The 25,098-nt window shown below is 39.9% G+C and overlaps 3 protein-coding genes across 5 annotated transcripts in view; 2 read left to right on the plus strand and 1 right to left on the minus strand.

The window, feature by feature from the left end:
- The first annotated feature begins 1,771 nt into the window (after nucleotides 1-1,771).
- Nucleotides 1,772-16,786, plus strand: LOC137989251 (leucine-rich repeat-containing protein 61-like). Of its 3 annotated transcripts, XM_068835097.1 has the most exons (12): nucleotides 1,783-1,896; nucleotides 3,494-3,586; nucleotides 4,446-4,535; nucleotides 4,835-4,891; nucleotides 5,542-5,602; nucleotides 6,315-6,400; nucleotides 9,276-9,341; nucleotides 10,264-10,332; nucleotides 13,825-13,881; nucleotides 14,505-14,573; nucleotides 15,960-16,071; nucleotides 16,615-16,725. In XM_068835097.1, exons 1-11 carry the CDS (start codon nucleotides 1,881-1,883, stop codon nucleotides 16,040-16,042), a joined length of 747 nt encoding a protein of 248 aa, XP_068691198.1. In that variant the 5' UTR covers nucleotides 1,783-1,880; the 3' UTR covers nucleotides 16,043-16,071; nucleotides 16,615-16,725. The 3 variants fall into 3 exon arrangements, with proteins under 3 accessions (XP_068691192.1, XP_068691198.1, XP_068691204.1); XM_068835091.1 differs by having other exon boundaries at nucleotides 1,772-1,896; nucleotides 15,960-16,786; XM_068835103.1 differs by lacking the exons at nucleotides 9,276-9,341; nucleotides 10,264-10,332; nucleotides 13,825-13,881; ... (1 more) ...; nucleotides 15,960-16,071; nucleotides 16,615-16,725 and adding an exon at nucleotides 6,593-6,936.
- Nucleotides 16,787-20,129: 3,343 nt separating this feature from the next.
- On the plus strand, nucleotides 20,130-22,004 carry LOC137991152 (uncharacterized). Its single transcript, XM_068836267.1, has one exon. The coding sequence runs from the start codon at nucleotides 20,130-20,132 to the stop codon at nucleotides 22,002-22,004; it is 1,875 nt and encodes a 624-aa protein (XP_068692368.1).
- Nucleotides 22,005-25,022: 3,018 nt separating this feature from the next.
- The window catches only part of LOC137992335 (uncharacterized), a 20,522-nt gene continuing 20,446 nt past the window's right edge, over nucleotides 25,023-25,098 (minus strand). The window contains exon 9 of the mRNA XM_068837618.1: nucleotides 25,023-25,098. This exon is cut by the window's right edge and continues 975 nt beyond it. The gene's annotated coding sequence lies outside the window, so the exon portion shown is untranslated.

A 25,098-nucleotide genomic window follows, 5' to 3' on the forward strand; every position in this document is an offset into this window, starting at 1 on the left:
TTGTTTAGGTGACGGGCAAGCCGAAGTTTACAAGATCAAAGATCACTGATTATAAGTGTCGCTCTGTTGTAAAAGTCGCTCAGATCCGTGGTTTGAACTTCGTCCTCATGGGGATGGTATGTGTGAGCGAGATTTTTGCTAATGTTCACAAAGAAGTCGTTAATAAGCTCGGCCTTTCCTGTATTGCTAGTGATAAGTTCAGATGAAGGGTGCTGCATCGGGCCAGTTTGTTTAAGTTTTTATGGTGCAAGTTCATTACCTCGGTTGGCTTTCTTAAACTGGTTCAACCAGAATGTGGATTCGGCTTCGCGTAACATCCTAGTGACTTTGTTTCTTGTTCTCTTGTACTCTAATTATTTGTTGTGGAAGTAACATTTTTTTCGTGAACAAATGCAGTAGCAAGAGAAACAGAATGTTATTCTAATTGTTTTTGTCTATGGATCTCGGAGGCGGCTTTCACTGTGCGAGTCAGAAAACCCGTGAACATGTTTACTTCATTCTGACTGGTCAATTGTGTATTGACCAATCACAATCAAGTTCAGCGAACCACAAACTAATTACCGTTGCTGCTTGCCTGCTTCCCACGACCCACACATGATGGAGATATACGGAAATAGATTCGCGCAAACGGGCGGAAGACTCTTTTTCTCTTCCCGATTGTTGGCAATAATGCCATCGAACCTGAACGCAGTTTTTCCTTGTTTGAAGAAAGAAGTCAGAAGCACATAAAAAAGATCGATCGTTGATAATATATTTACATGAAGAATTGTGAGAACATATTGTGACTCGTTCCAAGACTTGTTACTTCCCCTTTAAAGTTTTTTTTTCTGTCAGTCTCTCTCTTCTGCAACAATTATTCTTCCACAGTCTAGACTGCTAAAAATTACTTTTTGTTCCTTGTCATTCCGGTCCACGCTAATCAGCTTGATTCTGGTGTCCTTCTGGTTTATTCTGCCTTATTCTGTTGTCATTCCGCCTCGTTCCGGTATATTCCGGTACCATTCTTGTTTATTCCGTCTCATTCCGGTGTCATTCGGCTTTATTCCAGAGTCATTCCGCCTTGTTCCGGCATATTCCGGTTTATTCCGCTTTATTTGTGTCATTCCACCTCATTCCGGTGTCATTCCGGCTCGTTTCGGTATATTCCGGTACCATTCTTGTTCATTCCGTTTCATTCCAGTGTCATTCCGCCTCATTCCGGCATATTCCGGTTTATTCCGAGCGTTTATTATCGAGCTCTTTTCCTTTGCGAGGGTCGTTCTTTATGTTTCCGCTCTTATATGGAGCCTGGAGATGCTTCAGGGGATTCACGGTTTAGAGAAATTCATTTTTCCTCGAGCCTGACGTGTTTATTTAGCGAGTGGATTCGATTTTTGCGAATAAAACCGTGCTTGTTTTGGGTCGATCGGAGTCCCAACGCTTGCTTCAGTCTCCTACCTTGCCACTATACTATGAAGGAAGGTGAACGGGGACCATTTTACCCGAAACTTCGTGTACGTATTAAAGATAACAACAGCTCACCACAAGGTAAGTTTCATCGATTTTTATTTCCATTTTCTAGCAAATTTCCAGACCTAAACTTCGCCTCATATGTTCTCTATATTTACCTGTGTTCCAACCGGATTTTCCGTGCAAATGTTTCCTGTTCTCTCACCTCATACTGCGCCAACAGAAAAAATGCTCAGTTCGTATGCGCCTTCGTAACCCCAGGAAAGTTCGCCCCAGGTGCAGTTTAGCACAGTTTTTTTAAATCGAGTAATACTGGAAAAGAGAGTTGATATTTGCAAAATGGCGGCAAACGAAATGTCTGCACCGTACAGCACTTTTATCCACGATCATAATCTGTGTTAGAAATAACGTTTTTCACAGAGTGATTCATCATGGCTAGAGCTGGAGGTATTTATAATTCCCTTTATGTAACAATTTTTTTTTCTCGTTAAAAACGTTTCACTATAGACGTTCGTAGCCGGGTCTACCTGAGAGCTTACTTTTTTGCAGAAAAAGGTACCTTTTGTTTACACTGTAGTGTTAATTAATACAAAGGCTAGATTCTAGAATATCCCCTCAAGAGCAATTACAGAATACCCCGCAACACCTCACCACTATATTGTTTCCCCTAGGCGGCATTCTTTGGAGAACGAGTCGGAATACAATAGAGCTTATTCTTATTCAATGAAATGCAAATAACTTTCGGGGTATTCTGCAATTTTCACTTACAATTCACTTCCAGTAAGCTGGGTAGACTTTCATATAGGGAAGATATCTGTTTGCAAACGTTGCTTTTGTTATTCAAATATGCCAACCACTGGAACAAAAGAACCTTTGTTGTAACAGCCAATGAGGCTCTGGTTGGCACATTAATGACAATAGTTGACCTCCCTATACCCGACTAAAATGGCGGAGGACAAAAGAACTATTGTTATTCCGATTAGACCGTGCTAATTAGGTTTGTTATGTTTGCTTTGTTCTTTTGTTTCATGGATAATTATTTCGGATCTGCCATTTACCTACATCAAAAGCAAAAAATAAAATAAAGTAAATTTGTAGTCTTCATTCTTAAAGCAAACAAGACGAATTCAACAATGGCAGGGCTGGACTCCAGGTGCCAGAATGCAAAGGGTGAAGGGGCCAAAGAGAAGGAGTGAGAAAGCACCTGCAATCAACCTCTTAACATTTTCGAAACCTCCGTTTGTCCTCGGACAGAAAAAAGATCGTTCCTGATTGGGTGATGAGTGTCAGAAAAAATCCATCTGTCAGTCAAACCTTATTGCCCTCTTTCATAAAACAGAGTGGAAAGAGCCGACAATCTGTCTTACAATTGGAAACTTCCTTGCTGTAGCCTTGATTTTCTGGTGTTCTTAAATAAGAGCAGAAAAACATAAAACCACAAAAAATTAATGGAGGTGATATTTTGGTGGTCCTTCCCAATGGATTTGGCAAAAGCTTCATACATTTCAGCTTTTTCTAAGCCATGTGTGTTCTGCATCAGTAATCACACCTTTGAGAAGTATCATTGGTGACCAGTTTAAAGACTTGTGGCAACCTCTCGTTGGTGGCTGCCAGATGGATCCATTGGGAAGCTCCAGCTACTACTGGTACATGTAGTTTTCTAATTGGCAGGAGATATGCAGGTTTTCAAAAAGGTTGTGAGGTTGATTGCAGGTAGTTTGTCGCCCCTTTCCTCGAGCCCTCCTGCCCTTTTTTATTCCATCGATCACTCGAAAGTCAACCCTGGTGGAAAGAAGCTTCTAAAATTCACCAAACCGCCTGCTACGCAGGCTAACATTAGTCATGTTGTGATGTAGTCTTTGGGCAGCAAAACCCAGCAGAGGTTTCCAACTATGGGAAATAACATGCGCTAGTAAAAATTATATCAAAGTTCAAGAAAATGGCACAATGTTTAATAAAATTTTAATGGACATCAATTTGTGAAATGTTGTTACAAACCAGATAAATGTTTGGTTAAAAAAAAAGCGATTTCTTCTTGTTCTAGAATCATCATCTCGCTTGACTCCTTTCATGCTGAAGAGCAGAACTGGTGAATTTGACCTTGAGAGCATCCATTTTTTGGATCTCAGTGGAATGGGTTGGTATAGTAATTATTGATATTTAAAGGATCTTAAAAGGACACCATCATTATTCTGTTACCCAACTGGATTTACATGTAAATAAACCTTCAAACCCCCAATTTTTAAAATTAATTTTGGTAAAATCTACTTGTACATGACTTCTGGAGTTTGTCAGTGCATTATAATTTGCTTTAATAAGCTATGGCTTAGTTCTTCATTTGAGGTGACAACCTGCTTTGCAGTGCTAAAAATCATTAAAAAACAGGAATGCCAAGCAGTTTGCGGCTCATGAAAAAGAGGTTTAGCTCACCAGTGGTGGCACCAACAATTTACTGTGTTGAAAATTGTATACCCTATTCACACCAACAAGACATGTTTAATTAAACTGGGTTAACAAAATGAAAATCAGTCACAGAAAAATGTAGGACTTATTTTTACATGAGATTGAGGTAAGTTTCAATACATGCTTTGACCTTTGCTAAATTTGTAGTCGACAAAAAGCAGTATACATGATTTAAAAGGAAAAACTTTGAAACCATGTTTAACTAAACATCTTCAAAACATGGTTATAAGGCTTGGTGTGAATGGGGCAAATTAGATTCCGTTAATGATCCTTTCACCCATAAAGCGGCCAGACTTTATGGTCAAGACTTGACTCTGAAAATGACTTCCGCTCAGGTTGTCGAAACGTCAGTCAATGTCATCTCAAACAGTCCTTCTCAGGACTACACTCACCCGGACGATGTTACTTTACTTAATGATATGACTCCTGGGTTCAAACCATTTACAATGTTATGTAAAATATTAGATATTCTGTGGTTAAAATCATTCTGACTTTGCGTCCTGAGCTGTGAAACCTGTTCTACTTTTTTGAAGGTTTGTGTGATATTTGCTGCATCAGCGAATGCATGAGTCTCTTACATTTGGATGTCAGAAACAACAATATCTCCAGTCTGGACTCCTTGAGTAGGTTAAATTTGAAGCTGCATCATATAGTTACTGTATAAGAATCATACTTTTCTTTTAGAATAGTAAAAATTAATATTATTACATTTTCTGAAAACAATATGCTAAAACTAATTCTAAGAAATGTACCTGTTGCCAATATTTGTAAGATATTGTGAATTGTCGGTCATACATGTAATATTTTAATATATGCGGCTAAATAATAATTTAATAATTAATATTTATTGATTTACACAGCTTAGATTGATTGGCATGAGCGTACATTACTTACATACCTTTTTTTTGTTTTTCGTTACTAGGTGCGTTGAAGCTTCTGGAAACCTTGAATATTTCAAATAACAATTTATCAACTCTAGGTGAGCCATAGATGATATTATTCCAATTTACTATTATGTTGAAAACAGTTTGAAATATTTATGTATGCTGGTAAGGTATCATAATCATAGAAGATCCAAACCTGTGAACACTATAGGGTGATAAAGAATGATTCTTTTGAAAATCAAATGGTGTTAAATCACAGTTCATACACTGTAGTTCCTTGCACATTGCCAAAGATTAGATTAAAATTAAGTCTCAGTGGGGTTCAAGATGGCATGAAGTTTGAACTGCTTATTGTGGTGTACAACATTATAGCATTTCAGTTTTCAAAAGACTAGATTTGGAGTTTGTTCAACAGAAATGAGGTGACAGGCAGCATTAATGAAGACAATTTTTATTGTTTACTGGAACCTATCACTATCATGTGTCATTATCCTGTCATTGTCATTATCACATAAGTTTCAGTATTGGGATCAAATAGTGTTTTGCATTTTAAGCTTTTGATTTTGTCAGTGAAGTTTTTTCAGGTGGTCAGTTTGGGGGTTTATCAGTGAGAGGATTAATGTTAAGAATTAGGTAAAAATACATCTAAGAAAATCAGTGGGAGCTACAGCTGTACCCAACCTTTTTTGCTTTAATTATTGGTCCCTGGGAACAATCCTCTCTATCTGTGATTTCATTGCAACAGAAGGAGTTCAGGAGCTTTCAAATCTTTCCTCTCTAAATGTGGCTGGCAACATAATAAGAAGGTAATAAAGAATTCAGAATATGAAAGAAAGTTAGAAAATATGCATTGTGCATTGTGCAAATGACGATGCGCTTTTGGAAAAATGTCCAAAGGAGTTTAGCCAAATCACGGCTGCTTGGTACATAATGTAAAGAAAGAAAGACTTTCGTTTATTGTGGTAACATTGGGGAAGTGGCATGGAAAGAAGCCAACAAAAAACCAATAAATTATTCATCTTTTTTTTCATCCACTTGCAACTCAACATGCACTTTGTACAATCTTTTACTTGATTGCCTGTCTTTTACTGTATGAGGGCATTGACGTTATTCCTCTAGAATATTGTTCTTTTATAGTACATGCATTAATCCACCCCATGTCTACTTGATATTGCACCGTGCTGCATAAACCGTTTACATGTACTCTGTGAGGTTATTATTGTGTTTGGTAACCACTTACTGTGAACTTATCTTGTGCTATTATAATGTGTTGCTGGGCTCCACAAAATAGTTTTACAGACACGTGGTGACTTTTGATCTAAATGAGAATGCAACTGTTGTGAACACGAGTTTGACCGCAAATACAGTAAGTCATTGAGTTTATAAGAAGCGTTAATTGTGTGTGAACTGTGGGTTTCCCAAACAGTGGGAATTTACTAATCATTTACAGTGTACTGAGCCTTGAATGCAATAATATTAATGTTAATTTTGACCCTTTTCTTTAATCTCAATTTATAGCATTGACAGCCTGGCTTGTTTGTCCAAACTAGAAAAGTTAACAACGCTGAGACTTCAAGATGCTGTTGAAAATCTGTCTAATCCTGGTAATGGTTGCATAAGCTATTTTGTTTGTGAGATGAAAGTTAACTACATCACAATCTCTGCCTCAGAGCTCATCTCTTGACTGAGGGAGAGAAGAGCTCTGGGGAACCCTGAAACAAAAAAAGTGTCTTCTCATTGGTTTTCGTGAAGAACAATTAAAAGTGGCTCTAATTGGTGCATTCATTTTTTTACAGGAGGAGCGAGTAGAAGCATCTTCTCCGATATAGAGTTTCCTAGAGCCTTGGGTCGATCCAAGGCTCTGGTGACGAGAATGACTACATCAGTAATAATTATTATTATACATCAGACTCACTATGAAAAATCTGATTGGTCGAGAGCATTCAATCAATTCACAATAGCTTGTGAACTTGACATGATAAATGTAATATCTGCTGCAGATATTACATTTATCATGTCAAGTTCTCCTCAGAAACAAAATGGCTGAACGCTTTGCTTCTGTTTCTGAGGATGAATTATGTGAAAAATGTATAATAAAACAATTATTGAATTCGGTTTTCGCATGATATCATGAATTATCAAAACCTCGTGTCTGTGTTATCTGCCTCAGCCTTCGGTTTCGGCAGATAACACAGACCTCGGTTTTGATTATTCATGATATCATGCTCAACCTCATCCAATAATTGTTTATTATTAACATGTGACTGCTCCAACTAAGTCAGAACTATCGCTATTGGTCGACAACCTCTTTGACGCATTTACGGCTCTGCTAGTCAATGACTTTTAGGACAGTCATGTAGATTGTTCTCCTCCTTATTTAAAGCCTGGTTTTCGTTAGCGACGCAAGAACAAGTGCAAGCATAAGTGGCTTATGCTAAGTGAAAAGAAACGTCGACACAAGAATAAAAATGGGCACGCATTGCGTACGTGTGGTAGTGCAGTAACACAGAGCTTTATTCCATATTGTCAACTGAGCTGCGTTTTGTCTTCCAGGAGATTCAAGTTGTCTTTGCGTAATATGTAGCCCTAATAGCACACGATGTTGTTTTGGTATCGTAAATCATTATGGTGCCATGGTAGATGTCTAAGGTAAAAAGCCCCCTGAGAAGACATGTGGTTACTAGTAAAATACTTAAAACCAGAAAGATCGAAGAAAATAAAAAGGAATAGAGAAACTTTGGTTTCGGGGCTGACATGTTGATCATTTTCAAGTTCCCTTACAATTTTTTTTTCACCACAAGGTTAAGCGTGTACTCTGAGCGTCTGACAGCTTTCTAAGACAAAAGTTGACTGAAGTCAAGCCCTGTCTGGTGGTGTTAGTATCTGGATGGGAGACCTCAAAATATGCCACTTTTGTGCCAGAAACATATGACCGAAAATTCTATTTCAACGCTCAAAAATGCGAACTAAGCAAGGTACAGATTTTGTTAGTCTGCTTTATGCAAAACAAATATTGATGCAGAAGTAAATAAATATTGACACACAGTTGGGAAGGAAGTTAGAAAGAGCAGAAGGACGTTTTCAAGAATTGTCGATCGAGAATAAAATATTTTGCCATCAGCAACAAAATCTGCAACGTGAAAACGACATAAATTTTGAACTGCGAATGTAAAAGTTACCATCAGCGAAAAACATTTTTGGATATTTTTGCCACGTTCAATTTTTCTATTGTACTTTTGGCTGCACAAGTAAATTGCAAAATCGAGAGTGACATCGAATTCAGCGGGCGCCGTGATCAAGTTACCTTGAGTGTTTACTGGCGAAACAAAGGATACATCTGTGTCAAAATGATGGCACGACACCGGGTTTTTTGTTTTTTTTTTTCTTTCTTTCAAGTGTTATAAAGTTTAACAAGAAATGTGCGAATTCAACAGAAGGATCACAATCGCCTAACTCTTGAGGTTGACCATTGTTTCTTCAAAGTCAAAAATTTACTTTCCTAGACGAGGTTATTTATCACCAGGTAATCCCATCGTTTTGGAAATAGCAGCTGCTTTATTATTGATCAGCGTCACAAATTCATGCCGATTTTGGGGTTCATTTTGTTGAAACTCAAGCACGCTTCCAACAGACCTGTTTATTTTCGTGATTTATGCACACGCTGCAGGCCTATTGGCACTACAGTGCACTACCACAGAAATCAATCACGGCATCAGCCATTTGGTTCAAATTCTCAGACACGGGGACTCTGGAACGAGTGCTTTAATTGGCCAGACGCAGCAAATTTCTTTGCACTTATGCTATGTTTTGTTTTGACACAACGCAAGTGAACGCAAGCATAAGCGCAAGCGCAGGGAAAAGGACAAATTTTTTCGATCCGTGTGCCTGTCCTTTTTTTTTTTTTGGTGAACCCCGTTTTCACGGTGAAATAAGCGCTCTGCTTGCGCATGCGCTTGTGCTTGTGTCATTTTTTCAACCAATCAAAAGTGAAACCAAAACCAATAGTGGCTCGCGCGTGCACATTTTCCCGCGCTTTGTGTCGGTATTATTGTGTTTGGTAACCACTTACTGTGAACTTATCTTGTGCTATTATAATGTGTTGCTGGGTTCTAAGAATTAGTTTTACGGAAACGTGATGACTTTTGATCTAAATGAGAATGCAACTGTTGTGCACGAGTTTGACCGGAAATACAGTGAGTCATTGAGTTTATAAGAAGCGTTAAAACCAAAACCAATAGTGGCTCGCGCGAGCACATTTTCCCGCGCTTTGTGTCGGCTACGTGTAATTACTTCGAGTTTTGATTGGTTTACTGGATTGTCTACGTCCTTTTTGATTGGCCAAAGTAATTACTTTGGGTTTGGTTTTACGACACTCAATTGAAACTCGAGGATCATTAATATTCCCCTCTTTCGTTTAGAGATTTGTATATAAGAACTCCAAAATAACAATTTATTTTCGTGACTGTTTCTGTTGTTCAGTTTGCATGTCTGAAAATTACAAGAAAGCTGTGTGTAGCCTTCTTCCGAAGCTAAAAACTCTTGATGGTAAGTTGGTAAGGGTCCGCTTTCATGATCATTGATACATGTACACCTACGTTTTACAGCTAAGAAGTGTGCTTTTCATCCCTGGAAAATTACAGGCCCCAGTTGTTCAAACGATGGATAGCGCTATCCGCCGAATTAATCACTATCCAGTGGGTAAGTAAATAATAGCGAAACGAATTGTACTATCCGATGGATAGTGATTTATCCGGTGGATAGCGTTATCAACCTTTTGAACAACTGGGGCCAGAAGCGAAAAAAAAAAAAAAAACAAACAAAAAAAAAAACAACTCGAATTGAAGGGACGTTAAAAAGCGCCGGCGATGATTTTTTCCCTTGATTAGCGTACTTCTCTTTGTTTGCTGGGTAAGTGTCGTTTGGACGGTTCCATTTTTTGTCTGTGCACGAAATTCAGAGATATGGGGTGTTTTTTGGAGTCTAATTGTTCAATGAAAGGCGGTATAGAGGTACAGCGGTGGTCTTGAAAAGCGTAGGACGAGTAGAATATCTCTTCGCGAGAGTCTTGTTTCTTTCGCTGTAAACTGAAACGTCACTGACAAGATTAGCAAAAGGGCGCCTTCTTCACTCGCAATAGGACATTTGCTTTACTGACATACAATACATACTTAATTGACCGCTCCCCATAGGGTCTTTTCGGTGCCAATGAAACACAACGAAACGATGGAACAGAACGACAACAACTGTTAAGAATCCCAACTGGCCGGAGGCAAACCAGTTAGCTATTTACAAGTGCAGGTGGGAAGTTGAACCAGGGACTTCCTGGATCAAATTCAACGAGTGGTTAGAGCGGGTCTTGAACCCGGGATCTCCGGATCTCAAGGCAAGCGCCCTAACCACTGGGCCACCATATTTGATTCTCTGATTTCTCATGATATAACATGTAGACTCCCTATGATTCATTTAGGTGAAAGAGTTAGCGGAAAAGGAGCTGACTTGTACGAGATGTGCGATGAAATGGAAGCCATAATTAGAGGTTAGGTTTTACCGTAGAAAGCGCAACCATGAAATAGAAACCTTAACTTAATATGTAGCGCTTTTCAATTGCATGGCTACTAAATTGATTGGATGCGTTTGCCTGTCGTGCTGTGCATGAATTTGACTCGGTGATCCATTGCAGCTTTCTGGAATAAGACAACTAACTTCTAGAATCCAGGTCCACCGAGTACAAATTCATTTGGTAATTTTGGAGCCGTTTTTTATTCGCGCCCTGAGCATCCCTCAAAAACTAGCTCTTCATCAGCAGAGGAACATCGCCCCTTTGATCGACCAGAGAATAGAAACGAGTAGCACATACTGTGATATAGAAAACCCTATTTTTTCGTCCTCTGAGCATCCCCCCACGTTGCCTCTTTGTTCGAGCAGAGACGAGAAGCGAACAGAATAATAAGTTTGTACTTACCAAGAAAGAGAAGGAGAGCGTGGGCTAATTAGTGTTGAGGACGCCATAAATACTGAAGAAAGAAATATCAATGTCTACATCAGCCAGAGCCAGGAACGTTTGTTGAAAGCTGCATGGAAGAGGAAGAATGTCGATGAAATTGAAACACCAAAGGAGTATAAGCAAAGTTAGAGGGAAAGAACTGAGGACTGGTCTGGAAAGCAGCTGGATGGGCAGTTCAAGAGAGAGATAAAGGACCTATCTGGTGTTTTCTGGAATTGGATAAGAACTGGTGAACTGACGAAGGAAACAGAAGGGCTTATTGTTGCCGCGCAAGACCAGGCACTAAGAACAAAATGTAGAATGTGTGGTAGTCACGATGAAACTGTGCAGCATATTTTGCGTAATTGCTCCAAGCTTGCTTAGACAGAATATAAAACAAACACATGATGTTGAGCGGGACATTCATTGGGAGTTGTGCAAGAAAGGTTTGTTGAGAGCTTCATGGAAGAGTAAGAATGTCGATGAAATTGAGACACGCCAAAGGAGTATAAGGAAAGGATAAAGAGGAAAAGAACTGAGGATTGTTCTGGGAAGCAGCTGCATGGGCGTTCAAGAGGACCTATCTGATGTTTCCTGGAATTGGATAAGAACTGGTGAAGTGAACAAGGAGACAGAAGGGCTTATTGTTGCCGCCCAGAAATCAGGCACTAAGAACAAGCGCCGTAAAAGCCAGAATCGAAAATCAAAATGTATCATCCAAATGCAGAATGTATGGTAGTCACGATGAAATTGTGCAGCCTATGTTGTGTAGTTGCTCCAGGCTTGCGTAAACAGAATATAAAAAGAGACATGATGTTGTTGAGCGGGTCATACATTGGGAGTGGTGCAAGGAATATGGAGTTGAGTGCAGTGACAAATGGTATGAGCATTCCCCCAAAAAGCGTAGAAGAGAATGAGGAAGTAAAACTGTTGTGGGACTTTACCATCCAAACAGACCGTGAAATCCATCACAGGAGGCCAGATATTGTAGTTCAGAAAAAGAAGGCAAAGGAAACAATCCTTGTGGACATAGCTGTTTCCGGAGATAGCAACGTACTGCAGAAAGAAACTGAAAAGTATGAAGTACCAAGACCTGGCAAGAGAGAGTAAAAGGATCTGGAAATCAAGGACAAAAGTGGTGCCAGTGGTGCCAGTGGTGCTAGGTGCATTGGGTTCAGGGTCAAAGAAACTGGCAGGCGACTTGGAGCAACTAGGAATAAAGGACCGAACAAGAACGATGCAAACGTCGGCATTCCACGGATCGGCACATATCCTCAGAAAAGTACTGGAAGTCTAAGGTCTCGGGATGAGACTTGACTGGATATTTCTCCACTGGGAAAAACCCTGTGCTTAATTGCTTAATTCTACATCATCATCATGATCATCATCATCATGATCATCATCATCATGATCGTGATCATGATCATAATAATAATAATAATAATAATAATAATAATAATAATAATAATAATAATAATAATAATAATAATAATAATAATAACAAATCACTTTATTTCCATGATAAAAATATTTACAAACATTAAAAATATCTCCAAAAGGTAAGAACTATAAATTTACAAGCAATTAAGTATTTCTCTGTTTTAAAACTTCAAAAAAAGAAAATAATAATAATAATAATAATAATAATAATAATAACAAACTTTATTGAGCACTCTTTCATACAAACTTGAATCTTATATGTATCTGGTAAAAATAAATAATAATAATAATAATGATAATGATAAAACTCAAATTAAATCAAAAATCACTCAAATTAAATCAAAAATAATAATAATAATAATAATAATAATAATAATAATAATAATAATAATAATTTATTACTTCTATTGCGCAGGTTAACAAATAGTTTGATCAAATGCGCATTACAATATGAATAAATAGAATTAGAAAGAAAGAATAATATAATATAATATAACAGAATACTGAATAAAATCCAAGTGTGAGGACTAGTATGACACATGCCTAAAATACAATGGTAGTAAAATGAGAACAACTCAAAGCTAAGATCAATCTGACTAAGGTGTTCAAAATGCTTCGGTAATAAAGTGCGCTTTAAGGTGGTGTTTGAAATCGTTTATGTCACTCTTGCTTCGCAGCTCTTCTGGGAGAGAGTTCCATAGTGTAGGAGCTGCGACTGCGAATGGCCTCTCACTCAGAGTCTCTTTTGTGATACCATTCGGCATGCAAATCGGAAATTGATTTGAAGATCTTAAACGGTAACGATTCTCTTTGACCACTGCTAACTCCGTAAGGTAGCTGTGTGCAGACCCATCTATTGCTTTGAAGGTCAAGAGGGAAATCTTTAAAGTCGATTCGATGTCGCACAGGCAACCAGTGCTGGCTAAAAACTGATGGAGTGATATGGCAGAACTTTGGCAGTCTGAAAATTATACGCGTCGCCGTGTTTTGTAAGCACTGAAGTTTACCTAGCAAACCAACAGAAGAAGCTATAGACACTTCAGATGTGCCAACCATGAGAGCGTCATAGCAGATTATGAATGTTTCAGGCTTTTCCATTGAAGGGATATCACAAATTTTTCCATTGAAGGGATATCGCAAATTGGTAAAAACCAAAAGAGTGGATAGCGTTGAACGCGTGCGCTGATTGGCTACTCAAACTTCGGATATCCTTTGCTATTCACCTTCGAGCAATTCTCGCGGAATTTGCGCCCGTAAATGTTGTAATCTTTGCTTCGCGGCTCGGTAAATATCCACCACTAGCCACCTCCACTTCGGTGAATAGTTGTTAAATGTCGGTCGGTTCACTAAATCCAAGATGTCCGTCTCCCTCATAGTTAAAGAGGGGACTGTCGCAGTTGTTTTCCTGTTTCCAGATTAATACTGGATACAAATGTTAACTTGGATATTTAACGTAACACCAGATACGAAATTTTTGCTTTTATTTAGCCTGGGAAGTATTTTTTCTTTATCACAAAAAAAAGTGTTAGAAGCCCTAAAGTGACATTGTACCAATGATGATTTGAACTCGGCCAACGGAAACATTTGAGATGTCTTTTTCCTCAGATAATGACTTGGATTCAGCGCATTCAGTTGCCCTCAAAACCGTACCATGGTATACAGGTAAATGGTTCTTTACAACCCCTTCTCTACCTTGAATTCACTGTTATCGTGAATTCTTAAATTTCTTTGAATTTGCTATTATCGTGAAATTAGAAGACTGAAAGCTTGATGTGCATTACGGGAAATGCTCTTATATTTTTTAAAAGACAGCCCACGTGTATGGACATAGGACTCTAACCTGGGAATGTTAATTAACCCATCACCTAACCACTTGACTACCGTATCCCTAGCTGCTCAGGGACAATATTTTAAACACTATTTAATAATGCTGTATTATCACTCAACAACAAACAATATTGAACACTACAAAAGGTCGTTTGCCAAATTTCACGGCAAAGCTAAACATTTTAAAATCAAAGCTTAGGCCTTAATTATTCTTAAGCAGGCTATATTCCTGGGAGAATTTCCGTAAAAACGGAGTTCAATTCCCAAAAGAATATTTCACTCCTCCAACATTGCCGATGATTCTTTCCTTCCCCAGTAAGACGAAAAGTGATAGCTTTTCACGTCTTGGCACGCCTTCTTTTGAACATTTTTGTGGGATCTAGTGCATCCGCGTCGTGTCGTGTGAAGTCAGGAACCAGACTTATTGGTTGCTGCATGTTGTTGTGTTTATTTTACAGAAAAACTGTTAACTTCTTCCAATAATTCTTTGGACAGAAGCGCAGAAGAAGCTGAAAAGGGCTTTAGAGGTAAGGTCTTATTTAGAAAATGAGCAATACTTCGACGAGTATTCCCTTTGAAGTGGCATGCGAAAAGCGTTTGTTTTGAGGGCTAAGTCGCTTGTTATGATTACCAGCATGTACTGCCAGGCAAGTAGAGCTATTCAGACGAAGCAAAAATTCAAAACCAAAGAAACAGAGCTTCGTGATCCTAACTTGAACTTAACCTAAACCAGCTGTTGGATTATAATGGCTGGGCTAAAGAGAAATCAATGGTGAGCCTTTGAAATTGGCTTACACAAGAGGATCGCGCACGATGAATTAATGGTTTCCCTCTAACCTTAGAATTTTCTGAATTGCTGACTGACTCGTTTAAAGTGAACTGTCTTTGCATTTGAAGCAAAATCACTTAAACGCACCAATGCTAGTCATTGTATTTGTGCGTTGAGTTTATAAAGAAGCTGAGTTAGTTGAGGAGACCGTGAATTTAAATCGAATCAAATCAGAACCAATTATAACATATAAGGTCAATCGAAAGTTCATGATAATTAAGACGGTAAAACCGTGGTGCCTGGAGAGTAAAAATTTCGGAACAGAGCAGAGAACAGTAAAGTCAACCTACGTAAGGCGATGAGCCCAGGAATATATATAAGCCCGGGACACATTGATGAAAGAAGATATGATCATCATCATATTATATCATATCATTTTTTTTACCCGCGGATTTTAGAGTAGCTTGATGTAGTTAGTATTCGCCCTTGTCACACGGCGGCCATATTGTCCCGGGAGACCCAAAAGAGCTTTGCTTTACCACGCCAAGCCTCGCAGTGGAAACCATGGGGTGAGGCTTGGCGTGGTAAAACAAAGCTTTTTTGGTCTCCCCGGACAATATGGCCGCCGTGTGACAAGGGCGAATCTCCGAACATTTACCCTCCAAACCATGATACACCACAGAGGACAGACCACAACACCGGGAACTTCATACTCTTCTCTTTGCGACAAGTGTGTGGGTTCTTTTACGTCCCACAGGGTTATGAACAGTTAAAGGGTACGGTTGTGAGGCGGAGCCTACGGTTCATCGTCTTTATCCGAGAAGACCACAGAGTCTAACAATTTGCAGATGTCATTACAAAGGCAGCACTTTCTCCTCAGATATTTTAAGACCCTGAGAGTTGGTCAAGCCGGAGTCGAACTCACGACCTTCCGCGTGGCAGCCCGGTGCTCAACCAACTGAGCCACCGGTGCGCGGTCGTCTTCATCATCATCAACAACAACAACAACAACAACAACCCCTCTACCCCCACCCTAGTCCCTTCCCTCCCCCAATCCCATCTCCCCTGGAGTCCTCTGGTAGCGTCGAGCATGACGAAGAGCGTGCAGAAAGCAGTCCAAACTCGTGAAGTGTTTCTTTTTCAGATGTCTTACTTCAATGCAAGAAGATCAACGAAGATGCCGATTCGGCCATCGATAACGCTACCCAAGCCTTGTGGAACCCATAAAGGTGCAGCAGTGGCACGAAGATATTTTGGTAAATGTTTTATCGGTGGTGGATTGTTGTCGCGAACTCCGCAGTTTGAACGTGACTAAGTTTGACTCGAAAGCCGATGCGCGCGGGTTTGGAGTACACTCAATCCGCACTGGTTTCCTGAACGTGTGCCGGAGATTGCGCATTTAGAGTTTACTAATAAACTTTGGTAATATATTCGATTCTTCCATCGGAACCGCATATTTACTGTTAACTGAGACAATCAGTTCCGACATCCAAGGGCTTTCTGGTTTTTAGATCTTATGACAGCGGATCGCATCAGTAACGGTGTCGTCTTCGGGATTCACGTCACGAACAGGCTCCATTTCTAGCAGGCAAATTAAACAAGACGTGGATTAGTTAAGGTAATTCCTTAGTATTGCATTGCGCACACCTACTGCGCACGACTTTCGCGTCATTAGCGCGCGCACATGAGCACGTGCGCGTACAAAACGTAAGAGATTTCCCTCAAACTAAGCTGGATAGCGAAATAACTGCTCCTTTTCTCTCAAACGAGCACGGTGACCCCCGATTTTTTTTTTTCAGGTATTTGCTTAGAACAGTCTAATAAAGAACATATTTGAAGAAGAAAAAAGTTTGATAGTAGAACATGAATTTTTTTTGTAAAACAGTTACGTACTGAGTGTATTTTGCCAAGGCGAGGACTTCAAGCTAACCACGGAACTGTCCCAAAAAGTGCACTATTCCCAGAACCAGACAATAAAAACAGCGTAAATGAGGCTTTATTTTCAAAATAAAATTTTGTGTCTTTCAAGTAACCAAGACTAATTCTGTATGAAGGTGATTCGAATTTTTAACGCGCAATCAGTAAAAATACCCCATTTTAAGAGCCTGCTGACGCGTAAACAAGCACGGTGACCCCATTTTTTTATTTTCATTTGTTTAATGTTCATATCATGAATGTTAATTATGCCAAGTTTCCGAAAAAGTTTGTCTAATGTTCATATCATGAATGTTAATTATGCCAAGTTTCCAAAAAATGTTTGATAGTAGAACAATTTCAAGGAAATTACCTTAAGTTGTTTTTGGTTTGACTGCAATCTGATGAACTCCAGGATCCAGCCAAGCGACAGATTACTAGTGACGAAATAGTTTTTTTTCTCTTCGTTCCTGTTTTGTTTATAATAATAATTTTGGATTTGTGAACTTCTCGGAGTACTTTTCCATATATGATCGGGGATGGGGGAGGGAGCTGCCAATAATCTGGATGTCTGGCCAGCTCTTGTTCACCGACTTGTTACTTTTGTTGCAAAAATTTAGGGATTTATTCTTTGTTTTCATGTATTCTTTGGTTCATAGGCAGTGTTTTGAAGCAAACTCTTCCCCCCCCCCCTTCCCTCCCCTTTAGGAGAAAATTTAAATTAAAAAAAAAATGAAGAGGAAACGGATGCATATAGAGTCAAGTTCGACGAGAATTAGTTTATGGTCGCGGTCTTCTTTTACTAGGGAAAGCAGGAAGGACATTGTGATCTGCAACGTCGACGAAAACGTCACCTCAAATTATTCTATGTAGACGAAGTACTCAATTCACTATTTCCCCCATCCCATAATGCAATACGTTTTGAGGGGGTCTTTACATAAAAACAATACTGTAGTTGATCCAAAAGGTCTAGATAGCAGCAACAATATAGATAGTCGTATAAACATAACAACTTTCTTTAATTTTCCAGACATGTTTCGACGGTATATCCGTCATCTTCAGTGTTACATATTTTGAAATCGCCGTTGAATTTAAAACGCGCGCGATCTTACAAACCTCGTTACACATTAACCTGACTCTCTCCCTGTAAGGAACTAAGCGTCACTCATTTAAATTTTTGTTTTGTTCTGTTTTAATTTAATACGCAATATTGACAACGCAATGTAACGAAGTTTGTAAGATCGCGCGCGCTTTAAATTCAACGGCGATTTCAAAATATTTAACACTGAAGATGACGGATGTACCGTCGAAACATGTCTGGAAAATTAAAGAAAGTTGTTATGTTTATACGACTATCAATACTATAGTTATTTATTCTTGGGACTGTATTATGCTTCATTGAATTGCATATCCATTGTTTTAATGCAAAGAACCCCCCAAAATGATCTGTATTATGGGATTGGTGAAAACTGCGAATTAATAAATTGGTACGATTGGTTTCAGAGGAAACATAGGCTGTGTTTTCAGGACAGCCGTTGTCTCGCTTAACATTCCTGAAAGTGGTTTGTTTGCAGACTTCGTTAAACACGCTAGACACACTAAAGTGGGTCGCTTCACGCACTGCGTTTGTTCGAATTCACTCAAGCACGACTGATTAATTATCCAAGATGGCGATCAACAAACAGCAACACAGAGACGGAAGCCCTGAAAGATATTTCTAGCTTGAGAAAAAGGGACTGGGGGTTAGAAAAAGAAGAACGTCAGATGACATTAAGGTCGTGTTCTATTGGGATCAATCGTTTCAACCGCAACCGGTTTCGGTTGAAGCGGTTGAGGTTTTCCAAGACAACACTTTTGCAACCGTTTTCGGTTGAAACGCGGTAACTCCTGGGAATAGCTATTACCAGACTTCTCAGCGTTGACAAGTTGAGGCCCGAAAGCAACACGACAGGAGCCCCCGGTCAACTTTAAATGGCCCACGTAAATGACAGAGGCTGCTGCCAATGCTTTTTCAACCGTTTCAACCTCGTTTGATGCCGATTGAAAAAGATGATCAACCAAACCAACCGAAAACGGCTTTTCCCCAATAGAACACGAAAAAACCCAACCAACTTAAAACGGTTGATCCCAATAGAACACGACCTAAATGACATCACGGACACATTGCCATAAGGGGCTTTTTTATTTCACCAGTTATCACAGAGCTCGGTTGTGTCGACAGTTGATTAATAAATCATTTGCATGTGCCTTAGACACCACGCCTTTTATTGTGTCTTCTTGTTTAAGCGACTTAAAAATGATACGTGTTTTCACGGGTAAGATTAAATGAGGAGAGAGCACATACCAATACAATAAAAATAAGAAAAATAGCACGCCTGTTGTATTTCCGATTTGATTAACTGCAAGCGACCCCTCATTTGCTGAAAGTAATTGCCTACTCGCTTAAGCTACCTTGTTTTGTGGCTTAACTTTAATGAGAATACCATTGAAGTTTGCCGACTCGCTCAACTTTAAGCGAGTTGGAGAGGAACTGTTTTCACGCGATTCCCGGTTGTCACTCGCTAAACGCGGCCATAGAAAATTGTATGTAAAACCGTAAAGTTGGTGATTTCACGTCGTTGATATGCAGAGTACCCCATTGCGTTTGCACGCGCAGCACGGTCTGCACTTCTTTCAACCAGTGAAATAATTGTTTTGTGGTGTTGCCGTTGACGTATCTGTCGGTCTTCTGAGAAATCGCAAGTATAGTAGTCCTGAGGTCATGTGAAAACCGAATATTCTGAAAGCTGTGATATCGGTTTGCATCGATATCGTATCGCGTTGAAGTTCCTATGACTTACTTTTTCGATTTTTCTCTACTGAACTTACATATGAATCCCAAAACAATTTGCCAAAATATTCTATGATTAAAGCGTCTAGCGAGTTTTTAATAAATTTATACGGCAGACCCCATTCGCTGATCAAGATGACCGGATGGTTTGATTGGCAGGTTTGTGTGATGTGGATGTGTTCTAAATCACGTGGTCTTAAACCTACGTCACGTTTCTTGGTCAGTCAGTAAGAAGACCAAGGCGAATGGTGTGCTAAAGTTGGCGGAAAATGTGGAAGTTTTCAATAGCTAATTAACTCGCTTGTTTAAATTGCATAATATTTAATGCATACATACCTTAGATGACGTAAAGATTACAGAAAAAGAGGCTTGGGCGTGTAAATGGACTTAATCGACCTCTTGCGCAATGAATTTGCGCGTGCAAGAAGGTTTCAAAGGCTGACGTGGAAAACAACATCGCGCGCGTAAACCGTTCATGTGCTCGTGTACATAGCTACTCTTTGTCCGTCACAATCGCCGAAAAATTCAGCGAAAAGAAAGCTACAATAATCAACGTTTCAGAGGACAAGCATGGACAGTCTTCCAGATGAAATCATTGCACAAATTCTTTCTTTCTTTCATCCGGTGTATGAAGATCTGTCGGGTTATTCGATCATCTGTCGAAGATGGGATCGCATCATTCAAAATACAGGACTTTTATGGAAGCACATACATCTACACGAAGATAGAGATGCGAAAGAAATTTTGCAAGATGATTACGCTGGTATATTGTGTAATTGTCTCAGGCGATACCGTGACTTTATCCAGTGCATAAAGGCTGAGGATCAATCTCTATTTATCCGCCCTGAACTGAGACGGCTTTTGCCGTCGCTTCCGAACTTAAAAAGCCTCAACGTCCCAGTTTTGTCTTGGAGCAGAGTTTTCGCTCAATCGTTAAAATGCGCACCGGTGTTAAAGTCCTTGACCATTGATGACTACAGAGCGCTCGTTAGAAGACGTTCAAATTCGGATAACGCCCGAGCGAGAATTCACAAACGTGGGATTCGGATGTGGGATTTACGCGTACTCGCAAGGCAATTCACCTCCTTGGAGTCTCTGACTCTAAACATTAGTGCTTTTAAGCTTTATCGACATTGCATTTTACCTGTGCTTGATCAATTCACCTTGAAAGAGCTTCATCTCGAGTGCGCTCCATACGGAGTGGATGAGCTTTCGTCCGAAAGCGTCAATTGTCTTGCTCCAATCAAGTCCTTAATGATCTCCCGCCATGCCTCTACTTTGGTGAGTCTTGATCTACATTATCTTCCCGTCACCACAGATGACCTGGTGTCTTATGTCGGCAATTTTAAGCGCCTGAAGCAGCTGTTTCTGGGTGTATCAGTGGAACAGAACGTTAGAGCGCCCAGTCATGTAATCTTGAAATCTGAGAGTCTTACCACACTGTTTTTAACCGGCTTGCCGAGCACAAATATAAAGGCGTTGAAATGTGTTATGCCTAACTTGGAGGTGCTCCTTATCTCAGAATGCCATAATCTTGTCTCGCTTGAGGTTCATGCAATGAACATTCTCTCGCTCATCTTGCAAGGAAGTTGCGTTTTAACGAACATCAAGGCAGACTGCAAAAGTATGCGTGATTTTCTTATGTACGAGTGTCCTTCGATAGAACCAGAAATGCTGCAGAGTTTTCTAGCAAATTGTCCGTATATCAAACAGATGGAGCTTTCGGTTGCGGGCTGGGAGGTAATCGAATTGGGCAGATACAATTGCAGGAGCTTAAGGCAGCTTATAATCCGCGATGTGACAATGAGCCTCTCCAAGCTCAAAGTAGACTGTCCTACTCTTGAATATTTTAAATGTTCTGGTGACGTCTCACCCGCAAAGCAAAAGAACAGCAGATCTGTAGCCGGCAGTGATATAGAAATCCACGCTAAGTCTTTGAGGAAATTCCAAATGTGCGATGTTGGTTCCGCCAATCGTGTCACCCTTAGCTGCATCGAGGCTAACGTCATTCAAATCACGGGCATACAACCATGGCGTAGGCCGCTGTGCGTAGAGCTGAAGGCATCGCGGTTGATCGACACAATTTCCCTGAAAGGGGTGACTATTGGCATGATCTACATTAAATCCACCTCTGTTGAGAACGTCATTATTGAGAAATGCTCTCTCGCGGGCAACAGCAAGAATGGTCGAACCATGCGCTTCAGATGCGACGAAATTCGCGCACTTCGACTGTTGCGTTGTCCTCACATGAAAAGGTTCTCTTTGCACGTTAAGAGTGTGCAAAACCTCTCCATCGATTCTTGTGCAAACCTCCGCGATCTTGATGTCAGCGCGTCAAGACTTTGTCACGTGAGAATTGATAACTGTCCTTATCTGGAGCAATTACATGAAGCAATTTCACACCATTCCTCTGATTTTCCTTTGAGCCACTTCAGCAATAGATAAACAATTGAAACGATGAAATAGTACAAATTTACTAGAGTTGTACGTACGGTTTTGACACTTTTGTAAACGATAAAGTCAGGTAAAGTTAGAGATTATTTTATTGAAGATTAATTAGATTTTGAGAAACGGGGAAGAACAAATAAATTCAAGTACAAATAATGCGGTTGCCATTACATTAGCATATGCTTTTATATTATGCTTGAATATGAATATGATACGTTTGGCATCACAAAATCACCGTACGTAGAACTATAATCCTTTGTTTTTGTAAGAGGGAAAGAGGAAAACTAAGAGCGAACCTCTTGTGTAAAAGAACAAACTTAAGTCGCACATGACCAGAGGATGGGTATCGAAGCCGAATCTCGGCCATTTTCCCCCATTTGGTTTTTAACTTCTTCTAGGTCTTTCACTTATTACAAAAACAAAATTTGGAAACCAACCATGTCAGCCTTGGATGGCTTGATAAACTTGATTTCTGCCATCCAAGTACCCATGCCTTCCTAAATTTATTTTGATTCTTACTATTAGAGTAGCTTGTTCCTATCGCCAAGTTGGTTTACTTTACTTGTAGTAGTCTAAATTTTAGGCTGCCTTTTTCACAATGGAGTAGTGGCCCAGTGGTAGAATGCAGGGTGATCAGCCCAATCGCGCGGTCATGGGTCTAATAGTGGTTCATATTGATATGTTTTAAGGGCTTAGCAACTGCTCATTTTGCAACGATGATCTTTATACACCTTATTCCAAAATGGCCGCTGATTTATGCGGATACAAATTGGCCCTTGTTGCCTCGCTCAAGATAAAATATCCTTTTGAATTTTAAGCTTAAGAACGAGGCATCTAGGGCTAATTTGAATAAAAACAAAATAATATTTGAATGGCGGTCATTTTGGAATAAGGTGTATTAGTGTTAGTTTCACCTAACCAAAAAATGCTCTGGAGCGGATTCAAAGCGACCTTCAGAGCTGGAGAATGTTAAGGGAGGCCCTGAATCCACACAGAAAAGATCACTAATTGGGGGGTCACTGAGTTCGTTTTTGAGATATAAGCGTTGAAAGACAAATTACAATGTGTTTTTAGATGTTTCTTTTGTTGCCATGGTAACCTGTTACGTCATAGTGACGAGGACATCTTCTGAAGGATTTATTGGTGTTTCATATGGTACATTGCCGTTTCGTGAAAACTTTGTGTGGATTGAAAGTGATTTTGAGTCTTCTTAAACAGGAGAGGTGGTTCCGTCTTAGAAAAACGCGCAGTGTTTTTTCTAGCGGCTAAAAAAATCATGCTCCTCCATAACGACAACCTTTTTTTGTAATTTTTCATTGCGAATTAGAGTTGTGTGGACTTCAAAGAACACAGGTTTACCCTGAGAATTAGCGGTTGCTTATCTGTAAAAAAACAAACCGATTGAAATAATAGCGACCTTGAAATTGGAGGAGGAGGTCTACTACGAGTACGAGTTCTTCGTACTGAGCCTGCGCATAAGATTTGGAGGCCGACATTTTTCGAAGTGCGCCATTCTCGTCACCAGAGCCTTGGATCGACACAAGGCTCTGGGAAACTCTCTCTAGGAGAACATGCGCCTTAGGGTTCTTATAGCCAAAAAAACTGGTTATTGGAACCTTACGGCGCCTGCTCACTCCTCGCGCTAACATGGATGCACCAATTAGAGACGCTTTTGATTGTTCTTCACGAAAACCAATGAGAAGACACTTTGTTTCGGGGTTCCCCAGAGCTCTTCTCTCGCTCAGTCAAGGGAAGAGCTCTGGGGTCGAGATTGGAAGTGCGCGTACTCAGAACTCGGCCTCGTCCTCCGAGTAAAGGTTCTATAATATAAGGTTATAAATCAACGACTTTACAAATTGTTTACATGGAGCGTTTCTGCTTTTTATTACACATAACATGAGAATTTTATTCCATAAAACTCATTTGTACAAATCTATACGCTTTATATTCACATGTGAAAAGCCTACAAGCCAATGATAATGGCGTACAGCTCTTTCACGTATGAAAGTATACCCAATCAACGATAGCGTAAAGCTAAGGCCTTTTCAAGCCAACCACTCGTGCATCTCGTGCAAATCATACGTTGTTATTGAATTAAATGAAATTTGCATTTGGTTCTATTGTTAGTGAGTTTTTGTTTCTAATAGACCATTTTACAGTTGTAGCTAAGTAACCTGGCCTAAGAATGGAAGTGAGGCTGCCGGTGACCCTGTTTTGATACAAACCTTAATGCTTTTGTAATGTTAATATGGACTACTTAGCATTACAACAACACAATTTACATGATAAAAGCAGTGGGGGCTGTATCAATACAAGGTCACCGGCAGCCTCGCAGCCATTCATCGTAGGCTGGGTCGCTGCGCAAACAACTGTAAAATGGCCTATTTGCGTTCAGAAAACTATTTCTATGAAAATTCTCGTCTTATGTGTAATAAACAGCTCATGACATAGAAAGTGCGGCGTACGGGGTTGTATTCACTCGTTGTTTGTGTCAAAACCTCACTCGCTCGTTCAGGTTTTTGACACAAACAACTCGTAAATAAAACCCCGTACGCCGCATTTTCTATGACGTAAACTATGCATTCCGTGTCTGGCTCCCCTCAAGAAACACTATTTTTGGCAAGAGGATGAAAATAATCCATGCGCTACTAGTTCCAGACATTTGAGAGACAGTGAGATGTTTCGAATGAAATTCTCGCTCCCCTACAGTAACAAAGGCGAATTCGCCCAAAAATGATCCTTTCAATGTGTTATTTTCTTGTAGTCCTATGAAATCGAAACCAAAGCCACTAGACGGGACCGGGTTGATCTCACCCAGTACGCAAAAGGTTCGATCTTTGCCACTCGGTTGGGTACGGGAATACTCCCCGACTGCTCATTTCCCGAATCAGCGATTGGGATTGGATCCTAAATCGTCTTCGTTAATACAACCCCTGAAGTGAGACCAATTAGCATACTATTGACTTCATTCAAGGACCAGACAAAAGCTGAGAATTGTTGTTGGGCCAGGGGAAAGGGTCATTAAGTGATAGACTCGCTTTCTGTTGGGTGTTCAGAAACTTAGTCTTTAGATAAAAGCGATGTTGGGGTT

This window comes from Montipora foliosa, chromosome 2 (genome assembly GCF_036669935.1).
Source record: "Montipora foliosa isolate CH-2021 chromosome 2, ASM3666993v2, whole genome shotgun sequence".
NCBI classification, from domain to species: Eukaryota; Metazoa; Cnidaria; class Anthozoa; order Scleractinia; family Acroporidae; genus Montipora; species Montipora foliosa.

Bases quoted from the DNA above. Each gene is read 5' to 3' on its own strand.
- LOC137991152 (XM_068836267.1), top strand. From the start codon at position 20,130: ATGGACAGTCTTCCAGATGAAATCATTGCACAAATTCTTTCTTTCTTT.
- LOC137989251 (XM_068835091.1), top strand. The intron at 3,587-4,445 runs GTTGGTATAGTA...ACTTTTTTGAAG, and splicing joins TTTGGATCTCAGTGGAATGG to GTTTGTGTGATATTTGCTGC. The intron at 13,882-14,504 runs GTAAATGGTTCT...TTTATTTTACAG, and splicing joins AACCGTACCATGGTATACAG to AAAAACTGTTAACTTCTTCC.